This window comes from Melospiza georgiana, chromosome 1, assembly GCF_028018845.1.
Source record: "Melospiza georgiana isolate bMelGeo1 chromosome 1, bMelGeo1.pri, whole genome shotgun sequence".
Classification (NCBI taxonomy): Eukaryota; Metazoa; Chordata; class Aves; order Passeriformes; family Passerellidae; genus Melospiza; species Melospiza georgiana.
In genome coordinates this window covers 44,774,713-44,790,671 of record NC_080430.1, presented here as the reverse complement: position 1 = coordinate 44,790,671, position 15,959 = coordinate 44,774,713, and the positions used below count along the sequence as shown (strand labels likewise).

The following is a 15,959-nucleotide window of genomic DNA, read 5'->3' as shown; positions in this document are numbered from 1 at the left end:
TCACTAGGCTTCACATCCAGATCATGCTTTGTAACACTGAATATCCTTTTCAGCTTGTAGCTTCATAGTGCTTAAACATCCCCAGTTGCAGCACTTTGTACTGTACCTACAGGAACAGGAGAAACAACTTTCATGCAAGTCAAGTATGCTACTACTGTGATCTCTTTTCAGTATCTTTGCATGGACGGAGTTTTTCAGAATTTAAAAGAAAAAAACAAAACCACAACAAAAAGCCTCCTGGCTCATTTCAGCATAGGTAGTGTCTGCTCTTGTATCTAAATTACTGGCATCTGTCCAAGTTCTCCTTATTTCCTAGGATGGGTGAAAAAGCTTAATTTTGGGGTGTTAACGGTGGTCCTTCTTATCACAATAAAAGACATTAAGAAGAATATAAAATTTGGCTAATCCAGACAGGATCTATCTTTCTTTTTTCTTTTTTTTCCCCAGCACCTCTGAAGCCTTTGAATCAAAGCAAACAGACCTGAGGGGTTAGACTAGAAAAAGTTAAAAATAGGCAGCTTGCTGCTAGCTGTTTTTGCTAAACTTTCCTCTACTTCAGCACAAGCTAGATGGACTCAGTGCTTTAAACAAAGTCACATCAGAAAGTCTCTCTGGTCAGAGTCAAAAGACTGAAATTGTCTTGACTTCAGCTTTTGAAGTAGATACTGCTCAGGATCAAAGGACCAGCAAAGCAACACAGACGGGGATGCACAACAGACAGTATTTTGCAGGAAATCATGCTAACACTTTGTGAGTTCAGTATAAGACTCTTGGGTTCTTCAGCCCACTGAATCTACCAATTTATTATTAGTACAGACCACATCCTAAAATTGAGGAGGAAAAAGCTAAACAGCTTAAAAGAAAATATGTAAAGTGTATGCAGGATCCAGACCCATCTCTCAGAGTTTAAAGTCTTCCAGGAAGCCCTGATGGTACAGCAGAGTGTTTCAACATCCAGAAATAGAATTCAACATGGAAGACAAGAAAAGAGTGAAAATTTTTCTTCTTCACAGTTTCTATGTTATTCCATTTCTGCTTGCTGTGAAAAGAGCAATGAACACTTTTAGCAAACAGAAGATCTAAAGTTCAGCAACAGGCAAGGCATGAGGAAGGTTAGGAGCAAGCTACCAGTCTATTTTTCTTCCTTCTCCTCAACAATTCATCCTGGACAGCCCCTTCAGCCATAGCAGAGGAACAAAACCAGATCCCACAGCCACAAGACACAACAGCAGTTCACCCTCTCCCAGGGCAAGTGCTTTGGACAGCGTTATTGGACAAGCCCACAGCCAGGGCAGACTTCTGTCAAAATTTAGACTAGAGATGCATAAAGAGTGCTCACTCTGTACATCTGACCAAGAGGAACTTAAGAAAAGGAACCTCTGAATGAAATTTGAAAGAAAGGAGACAGGCATAAGCAAGCTGGATGCACAGGCATCTTCATCCAGGTTGCAAACTGCCAATGCATAGGTGGAAGGATTGGAGATCAACTCCATTTTAGACAAATAAACACATATTGAAGGAATTTTTTTCAGTTTTTCTACATGTAAGACTTCCCTACTGTGGGAGGAAGAACCAGCAAGAGTTCAGGAAGAATGAAACAGGAACTAGGTAAGAATTTCTTAGCTACAGCATCAGAAGGATGAGTTGCTAGGCATCTGCCCACTCTGGCCCAGATCTGTGCTCTGGCCCACATTTACAAACACTGAAAATGCTCAGCTAATATTAGTATAGAAGCATGAGCCCTACAGAAGCACTAAGTTTAATAAAAATACTGCATATACTGACAGTGAAAAAGAAAACAGGAAAAGCCTTTCAGACCATAGATATTGCCTAGATATTCTTACTGAATTTGCACTGATATTCAACAAATCTACTGTACTTTAAAAAGGTACCTCCAGATGGAGTTTCAAACTGAATTCTCAGTTTTATAAGGGTGCCAGTTTTTTCCCCTCTCTTGTCTACCAAAAGATTTTAAGAGGCTGAGTTACAATCACACAGCTGTAAGCACAACAACAGAGTGCAAGACAGTGAGGTAACCATGATGCTGGCACAGGGTCTGCTATCAAACTGTGCTGGGGAGCCTCAGGAACAAGCCTGTGCTTCCCAGTCCAACTCTATGGAGTTAAATGTGGGACCTTCCTAAGATCCTGACTCTGGAGCTCTGTGTGTACTTGCCTCCTGAGGGACAGGTGCATGTGCTAAAGCCCAAAACAGGAGTTCTTAAATATATCCCAAATTCCTTGGCCACACCATATATCCTAGTTAAAGGGGATTGCATTACCTGAAATAAGCTGTGGTTTTATGAAATGTCTTGAGGTAACACAGACCTTCAACATTTCCCCCGAAACAGGGAAAGGTCACTACTCCCATATTTGATAATGTAACAAGCAACAGGAAATATCTTCTGAAAAGGGATTTTTACATACACACAGTTTATTCAGCAAAAGAATAAGTAAGATCTTTGTGATGTACTTTTTGAACATTTTTCCATTCAGCCACAGCACCAAGTTCTAAGATAATCTATTTCTGCCTGGTTTTGCCTTCTCATTGAAGGAGAGCCACTAAAGCAGACCACATTCTTCTGCAGTTTCCAGTTTCTTCTTTCACATAAGCTCCCAGCCAGGACTTTGAGGTTAACTGCTATGCCTTAAGTCCCAGCCTGCAAGACAACTGTCTTGCAACTCAGTAACTTCTATTGAAAAGAGATGCTGTAACACCTGGGCCAAGTCATTCAGGAGCTGGCTGCCCTTTCACATCCTTGCTAAATCTTCTCTGTGTTACCCTGCACCTCTTAAAATTTCTCTAAATAAGTTAAAAGAGATAAGAAAGTGAAAGGGCACAAAACAGCCTCAGAGCACAATACTTTGTGTTGGCCGTGGACAGTGAAAGTTATAACTGGCTTACACACAGCAATGATGGCTTCAGTTATTACTAGCAAGTTTCCTAATACTAAACACTGGAATAACTTGCCCAGGAAAGACTGGAGTTTTCATCACAAGAAATCTTGAAGGCTAGGTTAAAGAAACACACTGAGAATATTTAAGATACAAATGATGTTGCCTTAGGGTAGAGAGACATAGGGCTAGATTATCTCTTACAAACCTTTCATTGTGTATTATCTGTTAAAATGTTGTCACCTTCTCAGCCTGTACAATAACAGCATCACCTCCTTCAAAGCACACTGCAAACCACAGGATTATCCTTCTTCTGCAATTGTCATTTCTGAACACCTGACACACATCTGTCAGGTGGATAGGTTTTCCTGTCCAGGCAGAAGGATTATTTCTAGTCACTCCTGAAAGCATTCAAACTGCGCAAACAAAAAATTAGTATTTCATCCAAAAAACTGCGAGAGAAAACAACAGGCACTGTGAAGCTCCCAAAGAGGAGGAGATTGGAGAGCTGTCTGCACCAGAGAATTACAAAAGGCACAGAGAGTCTAAAGGACAACAAGGTCAAGTCTCAATCCTGTCATTCAGGGACTAGAAAATGTTGACTAACATTTAGTAAGATAGTTAAATTATGAAAGAGTCTCATACATAAGTTAAGAAATAGAATTCAATTATATAGCACACAGTCAGTTCTTGTTCCTCTATTTGCTCATTCATCCCAAATAACCACATTTAAAGGCTTTCATTCATGCATAAACAGGATTATAGAATAAGTTTACAAACCCCACTCTAGAGCTGAAAAAAAAAAATCTATGGTAAGCTGAGCCACTACAGCTACTCTATGGGTAAATTTCAAAGGACATCCCCCTACAGAATTGCAAGCATCTGCCTACCCTCCAGAGGGAATCAGTGTAAAACTTCTGTTTTTTATGAACTAATTCCGACAAAATACCATACTTCAAAATGAGAGAATATTGTGCTCATTACTCAGCTCCTGTGCAAGCAACACACTTGCAAATTCCAAGGAGATGCACCAGGAAAGATTTGAGGACCCACAGTTTTAGCATTAGGAATATTCCTTCTTGCCAGGCCTTCAGGAGGCAGCTGGCTCCACCAGAGGGACCATCCTGTTGAACACCAGCACTTGGAATAGCTCATACAACTACACCACAGGTTCCAGCCAGGGGTCTGACAATGCTTTCACACCTTGCCTTTCAAAAACAAATTGGAACTAGGCCCACCAGTGCCTTGCCCACAGGGTCAAAGTCAGCCAGGTAACTCCCTATGGCCCCTGTTCTCTTACTCATTTTCCCTCAGTCAGAAGGTTTAATTTTGATTACATTTCCACTCTGGACATGGCTGAACTACATTAGAGGACAGGTTAAAATGACTAACCAGCCTGAGGCTGCAAAGGAGGAAATGCCACACTGTCCTGTTTTGTATCACACTCAGTCCCAGCAGGACTCCATGCCCAGGCTAGGAAACCTAAGGTAAGTCCCAGGCATGTGCTGTGGGCACAGTGCCCCAGTGTGGGCACAGGCAGGGCACAACACTCAGCTGCAGCACCTGCAGACACATCCTTGGTAAAGCAGCAGCAACTGGCAACAGGTTCCTCCTGCTAGAGCTGTATTCTGAAGGTCCTTTGTCACAGGGACCTCCTTTCTGAACATTCAGATAACATGTCCAGCAGTGTTTCCAAGTAGGCAGAAGAGGATTAGGAATCGGGGCCACAATTTTCAGCTCTTTTCTGTGGACAGGAGACCACTTCACTGAAAGCAGTAAATAGGCAAGTATGCTAAAGAAGCTATCTAGAGCCCTACTTGAAAAACTTTAAACCCATTCTTTCCACATTGCTACTGTTATTCTTAGAACTAATCAGATGCATGTTTATAAATCTTGATGCAAAGCCCTTCTGCAGGTAATATTACATAATTTTCATGGTGAAAAGTGAAGTCTCACAGATCACGTTGTACATTTTACGTTTTCACAAGTACAACATAAAGAAGTTAGAGTGAGAACCAGGAGTTCCACTGCCCTCACAGCACTAACTGCCATACAAATAAAAATACTGTCAGCTGCAACAGCACTGAGCTTAAATAATACATTAATAGTACTGTCATTCTGCACACTCCAAGCCACAAAACCCATCAGTTAAAAACTGATTCTGTTTCATCCTTTACTTTCAAGGCCTAGTTCTGAGGTAATTAATACTTGATAATTAATTGCATGCAGAGCATATTCCAGATGCACCATAGGGATGGTGCCAAGAAAGAAAAAAATCTGTGGTCAGAGCAGACCATTCCAAGAATCAATCATGTCTGGGTACAGAACACACAGCCCTCAGACCCTGGAACTGACATTTGAATTTACAAGCAGAACTGCTCTGTCCTGGACGAGCCACATTTGTCTCCTTTGGAAGTCCATCAAACATGCCAAACATGCAGCAGTGGGTGGTGCTCTTTCACACCCTCTTCTCCAGTGATAGTATTGGTCCTCATCAGAGGAAATAGCCAGGATCTTGCACTGGCTATGTCAGAAAAGGGTGGCACCTCCAGTTTATGGTCAGCTCATCTAGCTGCTTCATTTTTCTTTGTACAGATCTTGGTAACAGAGAAAATTAACAAGACATTAACAAGAATAACTCCTCATCCACCAAGACTTTCCAATCTCATTTCTCTCTTAATATATATGCTCATAATTCTCTCATCCTTTTTTTCTTTCTCAAACACACAGAGGAAGAATTTAATCTTTAAATAATCATTTTAATAATGTCAGACAAAAATCAAAGGAAGAAATCACAGATTATGAAAATACTTGATTTGATCATTTTCTGTTATTTAAATATCACCATGTAATTTGCATGACTGACACCAAAATCACAAGAATCAAAAAGAAGATTCTGCCTTCAGAAAGTCAAATGTACTGATGGAGTTTGTGCATCTTTGCAAATATCAGTCACTTACAAAGACCATCAGTTTACTTGAACAAAACAGCTGATGTGAATTAATGACCAAAAGAGAAATAAAATTCTTTGCATTCCACTTCCAAGTTGCTGGCCTATGAAAAGCAGGTTCACCACGACCAATAGGGAAAAAAAAGAAATAACACAAACAAACAAACAAACCAGAAAAAACCCAACTCAAACAAAAAAAAATAAAGAAAGAAATTCATAATTTTAAAACCACATTCTGCAGGCAGGTTAGTCAGACGTTGTGGTTCCATCAAAGCAGCCTAAATTTCACTTGTCTTTGTACATATCAATTTACTTTAAGTCTTCAGAGATAGCATCAGGGAAGCCGTAAATTGGCTTTCCAAGAGGGGACAGATGAGACTCCATGTTACTGCTGTTTGGAACAGCTGGCATCTGAATGCTCTCTTCCACAGTTTTTCTCACTGGTCCTATAAGAAATCAACTGAAATTTTCTGAAAGTCACTTGCATTAAAAAATGAGGTCCACTCAATGCTGGCAGTAAGCCAAATAAAATTAAAATGATGTTGATACTCTAATAAAGTGATTAGGCAAGCTAAAGGGTCTTGTCTATTGGCAGCTCTGACTTACCAGTTCACTTAAGTGAAACCAGCAAGGTAGTGGGGGCTGCACACCTTTTGTGGCTCCTCTCTCCCGTTGCAAAACATGGTGAAAAATAAAAGCATAGGAAGGTTACTGCATATAAGCAGAGTACAAGGACTACATTTTCACTAGGCTGATGAAAACATTACCTTCCAGTTGAGTGCAATTTCACAGTCCAAGGCAAATTTCAAAGCTCCAGCTTTTATTTTTAAAAAGAAATTCAATATTTAACTGAGAGATTTTAAAAAAATTTATATCTTTGAAGGATTTAAGAAGTTGCCTCACCTAAACAACCTCCCCTTTTCGAAGACCCTGTGTTACACAGAATGGTTTTAGGGAAAGAGAAGCAAAGGGCAGAGGGTGGAATAAATACTTCAATCATTATAGATGCTTTGTCCACATCTCTCTAATAAAGAGTGGGGGTTTCTCAATTTCATGCAGTAGGGTTGCATTGATATTAGGTTCATCTACAAACTCTATGTCGCACGCCTGGGCGCTGCAGGGAGAGCGCTCCAGCTCCAGCACTGTTATGTTGTTTGGCGCCGAGGCAACGAGCACATTCCTTGGAACATAAAGGGTCAGCTGGGGACCACGGGCTGGCCAGTAGCGACCAAGATTAAAGCCATTGATCCAAATTTGCCCCTGTCAAGAGAGAAAGAAAAAATAACAACATTTTAATAATCTGTCAGAGGTGAAATGACAAAATAGGCTCAAGCATAACATTCTTAATATAGTAACTGAACTCCTTTCACCTTTCAGTTTGATTGAACACAAGGATAGAAAATCTATGCTAATGACAGTCAAAAGAACCCAAATTCCCTGAGCAGTCAAAGCCATTGCTAATATTTAAAAAGGAAGTGGTAAAATACTGCAGTAACTCCAAATATGACAATAACTAGAGAAACAACTGCAGGCTCCTTGCACTGATTTTTGCTCCAAGTTTAAGACCAAAACAAATCCAAAAACTGTATTTGCTTGAAGCTAATTGTTAAAAGGAGAAAGAAGTCACAGAAGAAAAAAGCAGATCATAAGGCTCTTATGGTTTTCTGTACAAGTATAAGACTACAACACCTTGGTAGCCCCAGTTCTGTGATTTCAAAATCACAAGATACAAGATACAGCTTGTCTAGACACATGAAATTCAGATCTCTCTTTTACTTGTAATAGCTTGGTCGACAAAAGTACTTCTGCAATCACACTGCAATAAAGTACTGTTGTAGTTACACACAACCATTAAAAGCCTTGGGATCTCCTAGTATTATTTTAAGTACTATGAAATTGTGGCATATAAATTTTTAAAACTGCTTTTTATAGTTGAGGGGGTCAGAACCCCTAGCTCAAAATAACGTACTAACATCATAAATACCTTAAATTCAAAAGATTAAAATAAATGGGCAAGGAAAAAAGTAAAAAGTGAAAACACTAATTTATCTACAGACACACTGAAGTGACATAAATGCAGATTTTTCCAGAAGTCCATAAATTGGCAGGCTGCAGAATGTTTAGTAAAACTGTAAACTGACTCCTACTGAGTTGAGCTATGTCTTGGCTCTCAAGACAGAGGGAGGATATACTGCTGATTTGCATAAATATTTTGGTTTTACTCCTCCAAAGGGTCCTTTCACTGTGTATCAAACAAGAGTTTAGTGTCAAGAAAAGGGATGGAAACAGATAACTGCATCTGTGTTTCTCCCTCTTGCTTTGGCCTTTGGTAATCAAAACAGAGGAAAACCAGACTCATGGCATGGATGTACACGGATAAACATAATAAAATTGTCTGAATCAGTGGAAAGTAGGACTTTTGCTGCATTCAGTGACTTCTAAAGTTGTTTGGGATAGCTGATATCAGAATATTTTAACACAATTTACAGAAGCAGAAATGTAATATAACAAGTATTGCTGGTTCAAGCTGCTTTAGAGGTATTTTTCTAGTGTTTCTTTCTTCAGGTATTTATGAAAATAAATTTTACGAACTCACAAGAGAAACTTTTTAAGGAGTTAGTAACGTGCAAATGCAGCTGAATTATTTCACCTCTGTATCCACTTCCGTGGTATAAGATCCTATCTTGCACTGTTCTGCCAAGGTGTTAATAAACCTTGGCCTCAAATGCTTTTTTTTTAAAATCAAGTTTGTCTTTATTCAAACACACTACTCTCTGTAGTAGGTTTAGAAGAAAACATGGCATGAATGCAAGTTCCCCACACACAAAATGGATGAGTGAGTGTACCCACTAGACTGTGGCCCTCCTCTCACAGAGAATGACAGCAATCTGTGGGAAGTAGGTGTTGAGTGTGGGAATCAACTGCAGTAGAGTTCTGATGCAGGAGATATGATCAGACAGGTCTCTGTTTCTGATCTGAATCAGTCACTGGCTGTAACTCTTTTTTCCAGTAAAGCTAAGAACTTACATTTCTCAACTCCAAACTGGCTTTCTTATCACTGCAATTTCTAAAGACTCCACACTCAGGAATTTGTAAGCCCCAAACAAGCAAATTATGACATCATATCTACTAATAAATACGCCCTAGACAAAATAAAAGAGGGAGGAACTTCATCTTCACTAGCAAGATTTCCTTTAGTAGGGACAGCAATTATAGCCCATGATTCCACAGAAAACAAGAACAGTTCTGACTCCAAATCCTCTTTTCTTTTGAAGAAAAAACGGTCCAGTAAATCTAAATATTCACTCAGTGGCGTGTATGCTTAAGAGCATTGTGATTCCTCATGTGGAGGGTGGAGTAAGTTTTATTACTACTGAAAGGTTTAAGCAAGCAAACTACAACACAGGTTAACACTGTTAATACTGCACCTTTCCTTCCAGGCTGTCCCTCATGCTATATTCCTTGCCTTTGCAAAGGCAGAACCCATCATTAGGACTTTAAGTTTTCTTGGTAAGTGCTGCTTCTGTGGTTTTTCAACTACTCAGACAGGTGAATTTTAACTCCTGTTAAGAATCCCACTCCACACTTAAGTAATTTACACAGTGCCATGCAAGGAACTAAGGCACACATACAGTGACTGGAATTTATACCCATCTACCTTAAAGGCATTTGCTCATTTGTAAAATTATCTGAAAGTCTCAGTTTCCAGGTATCTTACTTCAAACTCTCATCCAATCCATATAAAGCTTGAAGGATAAATTCAACAGCCAAACTAAAGCTCATCTGGAATCTCTCCCCAGGACTGCTCTACAGGGTAAAAAAACTACATAGAACAGAGGTTTCCATGGATCAGAGTAAAAGATTTCACCAGTACCTAAGAATTCTTGGACTACCTTGCCATTTTAAAACTGGCATGTGTGGCCACCTCACTTCCTGAAGAAGATTTATGACTGATAGGGTCACAGAATTTACTAAAAAGCTATTTTTTCAATTTTATTCAGTGATTGTGTGACATGCACTATACAGGGACAGGGACTAAGACAGACTTTCTCATCTAAGCTCAGTGTCAGCAACACCAAGAGCATGCCATGAGTCACAGCCTACTGCATATTGTGAAGTGCTTTAACCACTACAATACTGGCAGTGGAGACAGACCAAAAGCAGTTCTTTCTCCTACTTTATTTTAATAGCAGTAAATTAATTGTTTCAGAAAAGAACAATTTTGCTATTTAACACTGCCACAGGCATTTCCCTAAAGCCTGAAGTTAAACACTTAGGCTTCCAAAGAGGAGCACTTCAGTGCACACACTCTGCTCCCTGTGCCTCCCACCAGGAGCTGCTCCTCACCCATCCTGCATGCTGGTGGTTTCAGACATGTCACTATGAAAACACACTCCTTCCTGCTCTAGCTACACTCCAACCCTGTGAGAAATTCCCATTGGCAAAGATCTGCCCACAGCTTCTCACAGCAGTGCTCCCTCATCCATTCAGTCCAGGTACAGGCAACCATGCACTAGATCCACATCTGTGGCACACCATCAGCCACAGAGTCCAACTCTTTATGCTTTGCAACAGGATCCATAGTTCCTAACATAGCACCTCAAATACGATCCAAAAAAACTCCCTGCACAACCAAATGCAACACTTCTAAACAGCCTGACAGTTAATCTTTCTCACTGCTGAAAAACTTGGGTGCATTGGTTCAGTTGTTTTGGTTTGGGGGTGTTTTTTGTGATGCTCCACTTTGTACATCAACACCATGTATCTTCTGAATATGTTTCCCTTTTCTTGTTTCATCCCCAGATTTATTTAAAGCAAAGAATCCATTTCTTAGTCATTTAAATAAATTTGAGACACCCACCTCTATGACCAATGTCTACCCATCTAGGAGAGGTGGACTTTGATTGTCCATAGAAGTTTCAGTAGCTTTTTAAGTGGACTTTGAGGTTTTTACAGCAAAAAATGTGTACCTTTGTCCAACCAGGAAAATTGACATAGGTGTCCTGTGGCAAGTCTGGAATCCCTCCAGGAATTGAAAGAGTACCGGTGTAAAATGTAGGTACTTCATAACTCAGTGCTTTGACAGCAGATGTGTTCTGGTTAGGAAGGGGATAAATAATGTCATAGTTCACTGCTCCATCTATGTCTAGAGGATAGATTTCCCATCCAACAAGTATATCTTCAGCAAGAGTTAAATTTGAAACTAGACCCTAGGAGAAAGAAAAAAGAAACAATACAAAAATATAATTAGCTGATGTTATTGAAGTTATTTGGGTGTAACTATAAATCAGTCACAAATAAAAACTGAATCAAAGTAACAGCTGACTCCCAATCTGTTTACACAAACCACAAGCATCTGGTCTTCACCAAGTTATAAGCTTTGCTTAAAAATAAAGGGCTTCATTTATTCTCTGTGAAAGATCTGTTCCTCTTCAGAGCTTCAGGCTTTCATTGATACATAAGAGTTTTTTTAAAATTCTTTTGCTGTAACTGGAAAAATGTCTGTTTTGCTTTTACATGGACACGATTCCAAAACCTGAGGCTTAATAAAAAGGAGAAGCAACATTAAATGTCATTAAGCCTGAGATACCATCGCTTGGTAGCACTGAGTCATTAACCCAAGACATTAAACTTGTGCAATAGCAGAGAAAGTGGTATTTACTTCCCGCATATCTTCTCCAGACAAGATACAGTACAGTAAAATCAATGCACATGCCCAATTCAGTGAAATGCTTTCAGCTTACAGCCAGCTTCAAGCCCGTGGAATCCCATCTCATTCCTATGGGACCATGTACACAGGGGTGCACAGCACACTGGGGTGCTTGCACACCGAATGGCAAAGCAAGGTTAGGTCATCATTTAAGAAGAATGAAAAGAACATGAAGTTACCCCTGCACACACCCTAACCTTGTTACAGTAATGGTTCCTAAAGCAGTGTTTCAGTGCAATGCAAGGGGCTGGTTTTAACTGCTCGACCCTGCACAGAAGCTGATTTTCACAGCTGGTGCAACACTAGTTATGTTGCAAACATCACATGTCAAACAGGAACAAGCTAACCACAGTTTCCATGGCTTTGGAGAGCTGATACTATGTCGTGTGTCTGCTGTGATATCTCCTAAGCATTGCACTGTCTCCAAAAAGCTCACCACCTGTATGAGCACTAAGAGGTTTTCTCTTCCTTTACCTAATGTCCACTACAGAACAGGAGCTTATTTTGCTTATGTCAAAAAAATATCTGCAAGTGTCAAAAGTTAAGTGAGAGAACTTTTCTATACAACCTAGACTCTATTCTCTCTAGCAATCAATTGAAGTTATGCAACATAACTTTAGCCTGAACTTTCTAACCTGCCTCCCTAAGCTCATCCGTAGTCACTATCAACAGAGTGATTTTTCAAATTACATTAAGTACGTACTAAACATTCTTACTTAGGTCTGCATAAGAATACACATTCAATGATCCTTATCTGGAGAAGATTTATAGGAAGTAAATACCACTTTCTCCGCTATTGTACAAGTTTATGTCCTGGGCTAGTGACTCAGTGTACCAAGATGTGGATATACATTTTCCGAGTAAAACGGAGATATAGGTGCCAGTGTGCATGTGAATAGACACATAAAATAACAGAAACCACACTCTTCCTTCCTTTGTGTCTTTTAACAACATGACTTAGATCAACAGGATGTTTTAAAACCAAAATCCTTTAAAAATTCCTTCCCAAAAGCTAGATGCCTAGTTCCATCTCAAGCTCAAAAAAGTGATGAAGCTCCAGCCAAACAAAACCCTGAAAACCTATCCTCCTTGTTAAAAAATGGAAGGCTTCACAAGACAGGAATCTCTTCCCCCTAACTGATTTTCAAAACCACATGGGTTTTTAAAACCCAAGGTATAATTATACCCAGTTTTCAAAATCAACATGAAGGAGAGCATGAGGGATGGAGTCTACAGAAAGAAGCAATGCACATAGTCCAAAGCTACCCAAGGAAGGCTGCCTTTTCTACTCAGAAAGATCCTGCTTTTAGAGGATTATTTTCCCTGTGGACATGTCTCTTAATCCTGCTTTCACTCTTATATGGTTAAAAGGTATAAGTGTGAATTTCAGCTCAACCACAGCAACTGAGCACCTCATTAATCCAACCTCTACTCTCTTTTCTTAATTTAAAACTAAGCATATAGGTTTCCTTATCATCTGACTGTTAATAAATTATTAATTAATTAGTTAATAAAAGCAGTGTCTCTGCTGCCTCAACATGAAGGCAAAACACTGGGGTACCAGCTTCCTTCCCCTGCCACTTAGATAAAGGCAAAGTACCTTGAAGAGACAGTATGAACTGAATTGTAATGAACAATTTGCACTACTGCTACCTACTGCATCCTAATAATATCAAAAATCAAGAAAAAGGAAAGCTGTGAACTGTACACAGCACGAACATAATACAAGACTCACCTCTAAAGCACTCCTGTCTTTTATTGGCTGTTATGCAGCACTGGGGATCCCATTAAGTCTAAAACCAGAAAAGTTTACTTTTTGCCCCTGCCCTTCCTAGGGCTACATTAGTGGTACCTCCATGGTACTCTTTATTGTATTTTCTCCCCCTCTCCTGTTGGTGGAGGACGAGTGACAGAATGAGCACAGCCAAGGCCAACCCACCACAGCCTCTCATGCATGGAGGTGACAGTCCTGAAGTGTAGCACACACCCAGAATCTCTGTGATAATAGCAACACCAGGTCAGTTTGGGTGAACTGGCACTTTTGCATGCTGAAGTGCTCATGGACAGCCTTTCCCAGCCACACACAGAGTACTGCAAGGGTACACTGCTGCCAAATGAAATGGGGCAAGAAGAAAGATACATAAATACCAAGGGTATTTATGTACACATACATACATCCTCCCAGCCTCCAAAAGCAACCCCAGGATTCACAAGCCTCAAAGTGCAATCAAGTTCTGGACCAATTTCCCACTCATTTTTGGAGTTTATAGAAACAATTTTAATACTACTATTTATAAACTCATCTGAACCGGAAAATCTTGTGGGTAGCACTTTGGCTGACCATGTAAGCAAAAAACAATAAAAGTTCAAAAGATGTCTAGCAGCTTTTAATTTCACATTGATTCTGATTGAGTCTGGAAAACTCAGATGGAAACTACTGACTAGTTATATTTTAGGTAAAGTTACAGCTGCCTAATCCTGACCTTTTTGCTCTTCCTAATTCACTACTTTCTTTTTAACCTGTGGAAAAGACGAAAAGCCATCACAATCCAGTAACTCAATAGATTTTACTTACCTTAAAGTCATTATTGTATCTACCAAAGTTGACTCGGCCCATATTCTCTACCAATATGTCCAGATTTGCTCCAGCTTGCCCAGTTATATTTATCTTAAGTGATTTCTCCCTTTCAAGGATACCCTGAGGTACCTATATGAATTGCAACAAGAAGAAGAAAACAATAAACACTAAAACCCAAGAATGCCCTGTTACTTATTTTTCCAACTTGCATGAAAAGATTAAAAGTGCAAAGGAAAAAAAAAGAGTAAAGAAAATCCCTTTCCTCTCCATCTCCTGCATGTGAGCACATGCACACACAAAGGGCTTCTACATCAACATTCACATTTCACTACATCAGCTGGATGTGATAGTGGGTTTTGAGGCATCTGACTCACAAAAGAAAGTTCCCAAATTTAGTCCAGTGACTGAAAAGATTTTGGCAATATCAGTGACTTAATCATTGGCTTCATTTGACTTAATCATTGGCTTCATTTTCCAATTATGTGTGCAACAATATTTAGTTTTATTTATTCCTGTTCCCACAACACAAGGAAAGATGAGCTTGATCTGGACACAAAGGTGATAAGAGTCCATATGCATCAAATATTAATTGACTGTAAAATACATGAATTTATATTCTCATTAAGCAAGGCCAAAACCCTGCTTATGGAAAGAAAGACTAAGTTTACATTCTGTACAATAAACTTTTTTTTTGAAACTGTGGTTAGAAGCCAGTTCTATAAGGTAAGACATTGGCTCAGACTTTCTCTTTCTTCCATCCTCAAAGGAAGAAATAAGAAAAAACTAATAAAAAATTTGCAAATATTGCAGAAAAACACCAAGTATATATATCAGTAACATATTCCATAAACCTGCAAGTAAATCCATTCTCTAGGTCTTTTATTCACCTCAGTCATGAATATGTATCAACATTCAAATATGTCAAAAATGGCAAGATAATAGATAGTCATGTTTTCTGCAATACTAATTGGAACATCGGATATGCACCAAGTCTATACTTCCTTATTTTCCTCATGTGATTAAACATGATCAGGGTTGCTTTGGTGATCTGAAGAAAGGAGAAAAAAAAATCCAGTCTGCATCCTAGACTTTCATGAAGGCCACTGACGGCATAAATTAATACCAGCAAACAGTGATTTTACCCCATTGACAGAGACATAGGCACGATCATGGACTCCATTTAAAGTTGAAGACAGTGGTGTTGGTTCCACACAGTTCTTTGGAAGTGTAGTTCTATACAATACATATCCAAAATACTAGGAAAAGAAAAGAAAAAACCCCAACAGATTAATGAACCAAGTAATTCTGTTGTTTCAATTCAGGTCATGAATTAAAAATATCGCACGTTGCTGCCTACATGCCTGCACTGAAATGCTAGCTTTCATTCACTTCAGACAGTGACTATCACAGATATCATTTCAGGTTAGAGTTTATTTTGACCTTTAGGTAATGGGTGACCTTTAGGTAAACTGGTGAAAATCCCTTTATAACTGAGTTTACACAAAAAACTTTTAAGTTCACTTCTCACTCAGTGCCCAGAAACTGATACATCCATCAAGTCAACATTATCTTGTTATCCATTAAATATTACATGGTTTACATCAGGAACATTTTGGAATAATTTTCACTAAGTTCCCCATCAGGAATGGAAAGAATATGTCATAGCCATTGCTGAGACCTTAGCAGGCTGGAGAGTTGGGTGGAGAGGTAAGTAACAAACTTCAAAAAAAGGCAAGTGCAGGGTCCTGCACTTGGAGAATAATAACCCCATGTACCAGCACAGACTGGGGGCTGATCTGCTGGAAGCAGCTCTGAGAAGAAGGACCT

At 39.4% G+C, this 15,959-nt stretch overlaps 1 protein-coding gene across 1 annotated transcript in view; it reads right to left on the bottom strand.

Moving 5' to 3' along the window:
• Window positions 1–5,534: 5,534 nt before the first annotated feature.
• Window positions 5,535–15,959, bottom strand: part of GLB1 (galactosidase beta 1) — a 40,865-nt gene continuing 30,440 nt past the window's right edge. The window contains exons 13-16 of the mRNA XM_058029489.1: window positions 15,275–15,388; window positions 14,130–14,261; window positions 10,815–11,054; window positions 5,535–7,104 (exon numbers count right to left, since the gene is read on the bottom strand). Of these exons, the coding sequence (XP_057885472.1) occupies window positions 6,844–7,104; window positions 10,815–11,054; window positions 14,130–14,261; window positions 15,275–15,388 (747 nt within the window). The 3' untranslated portion in view covers window positions 5,535–6,843. The remainder of the gene's footprint in view (window positions 7,105–10,814; window positions 11,055–14,129; window positions 14,262–15,274; window positions 15,389–15,959) is intronic.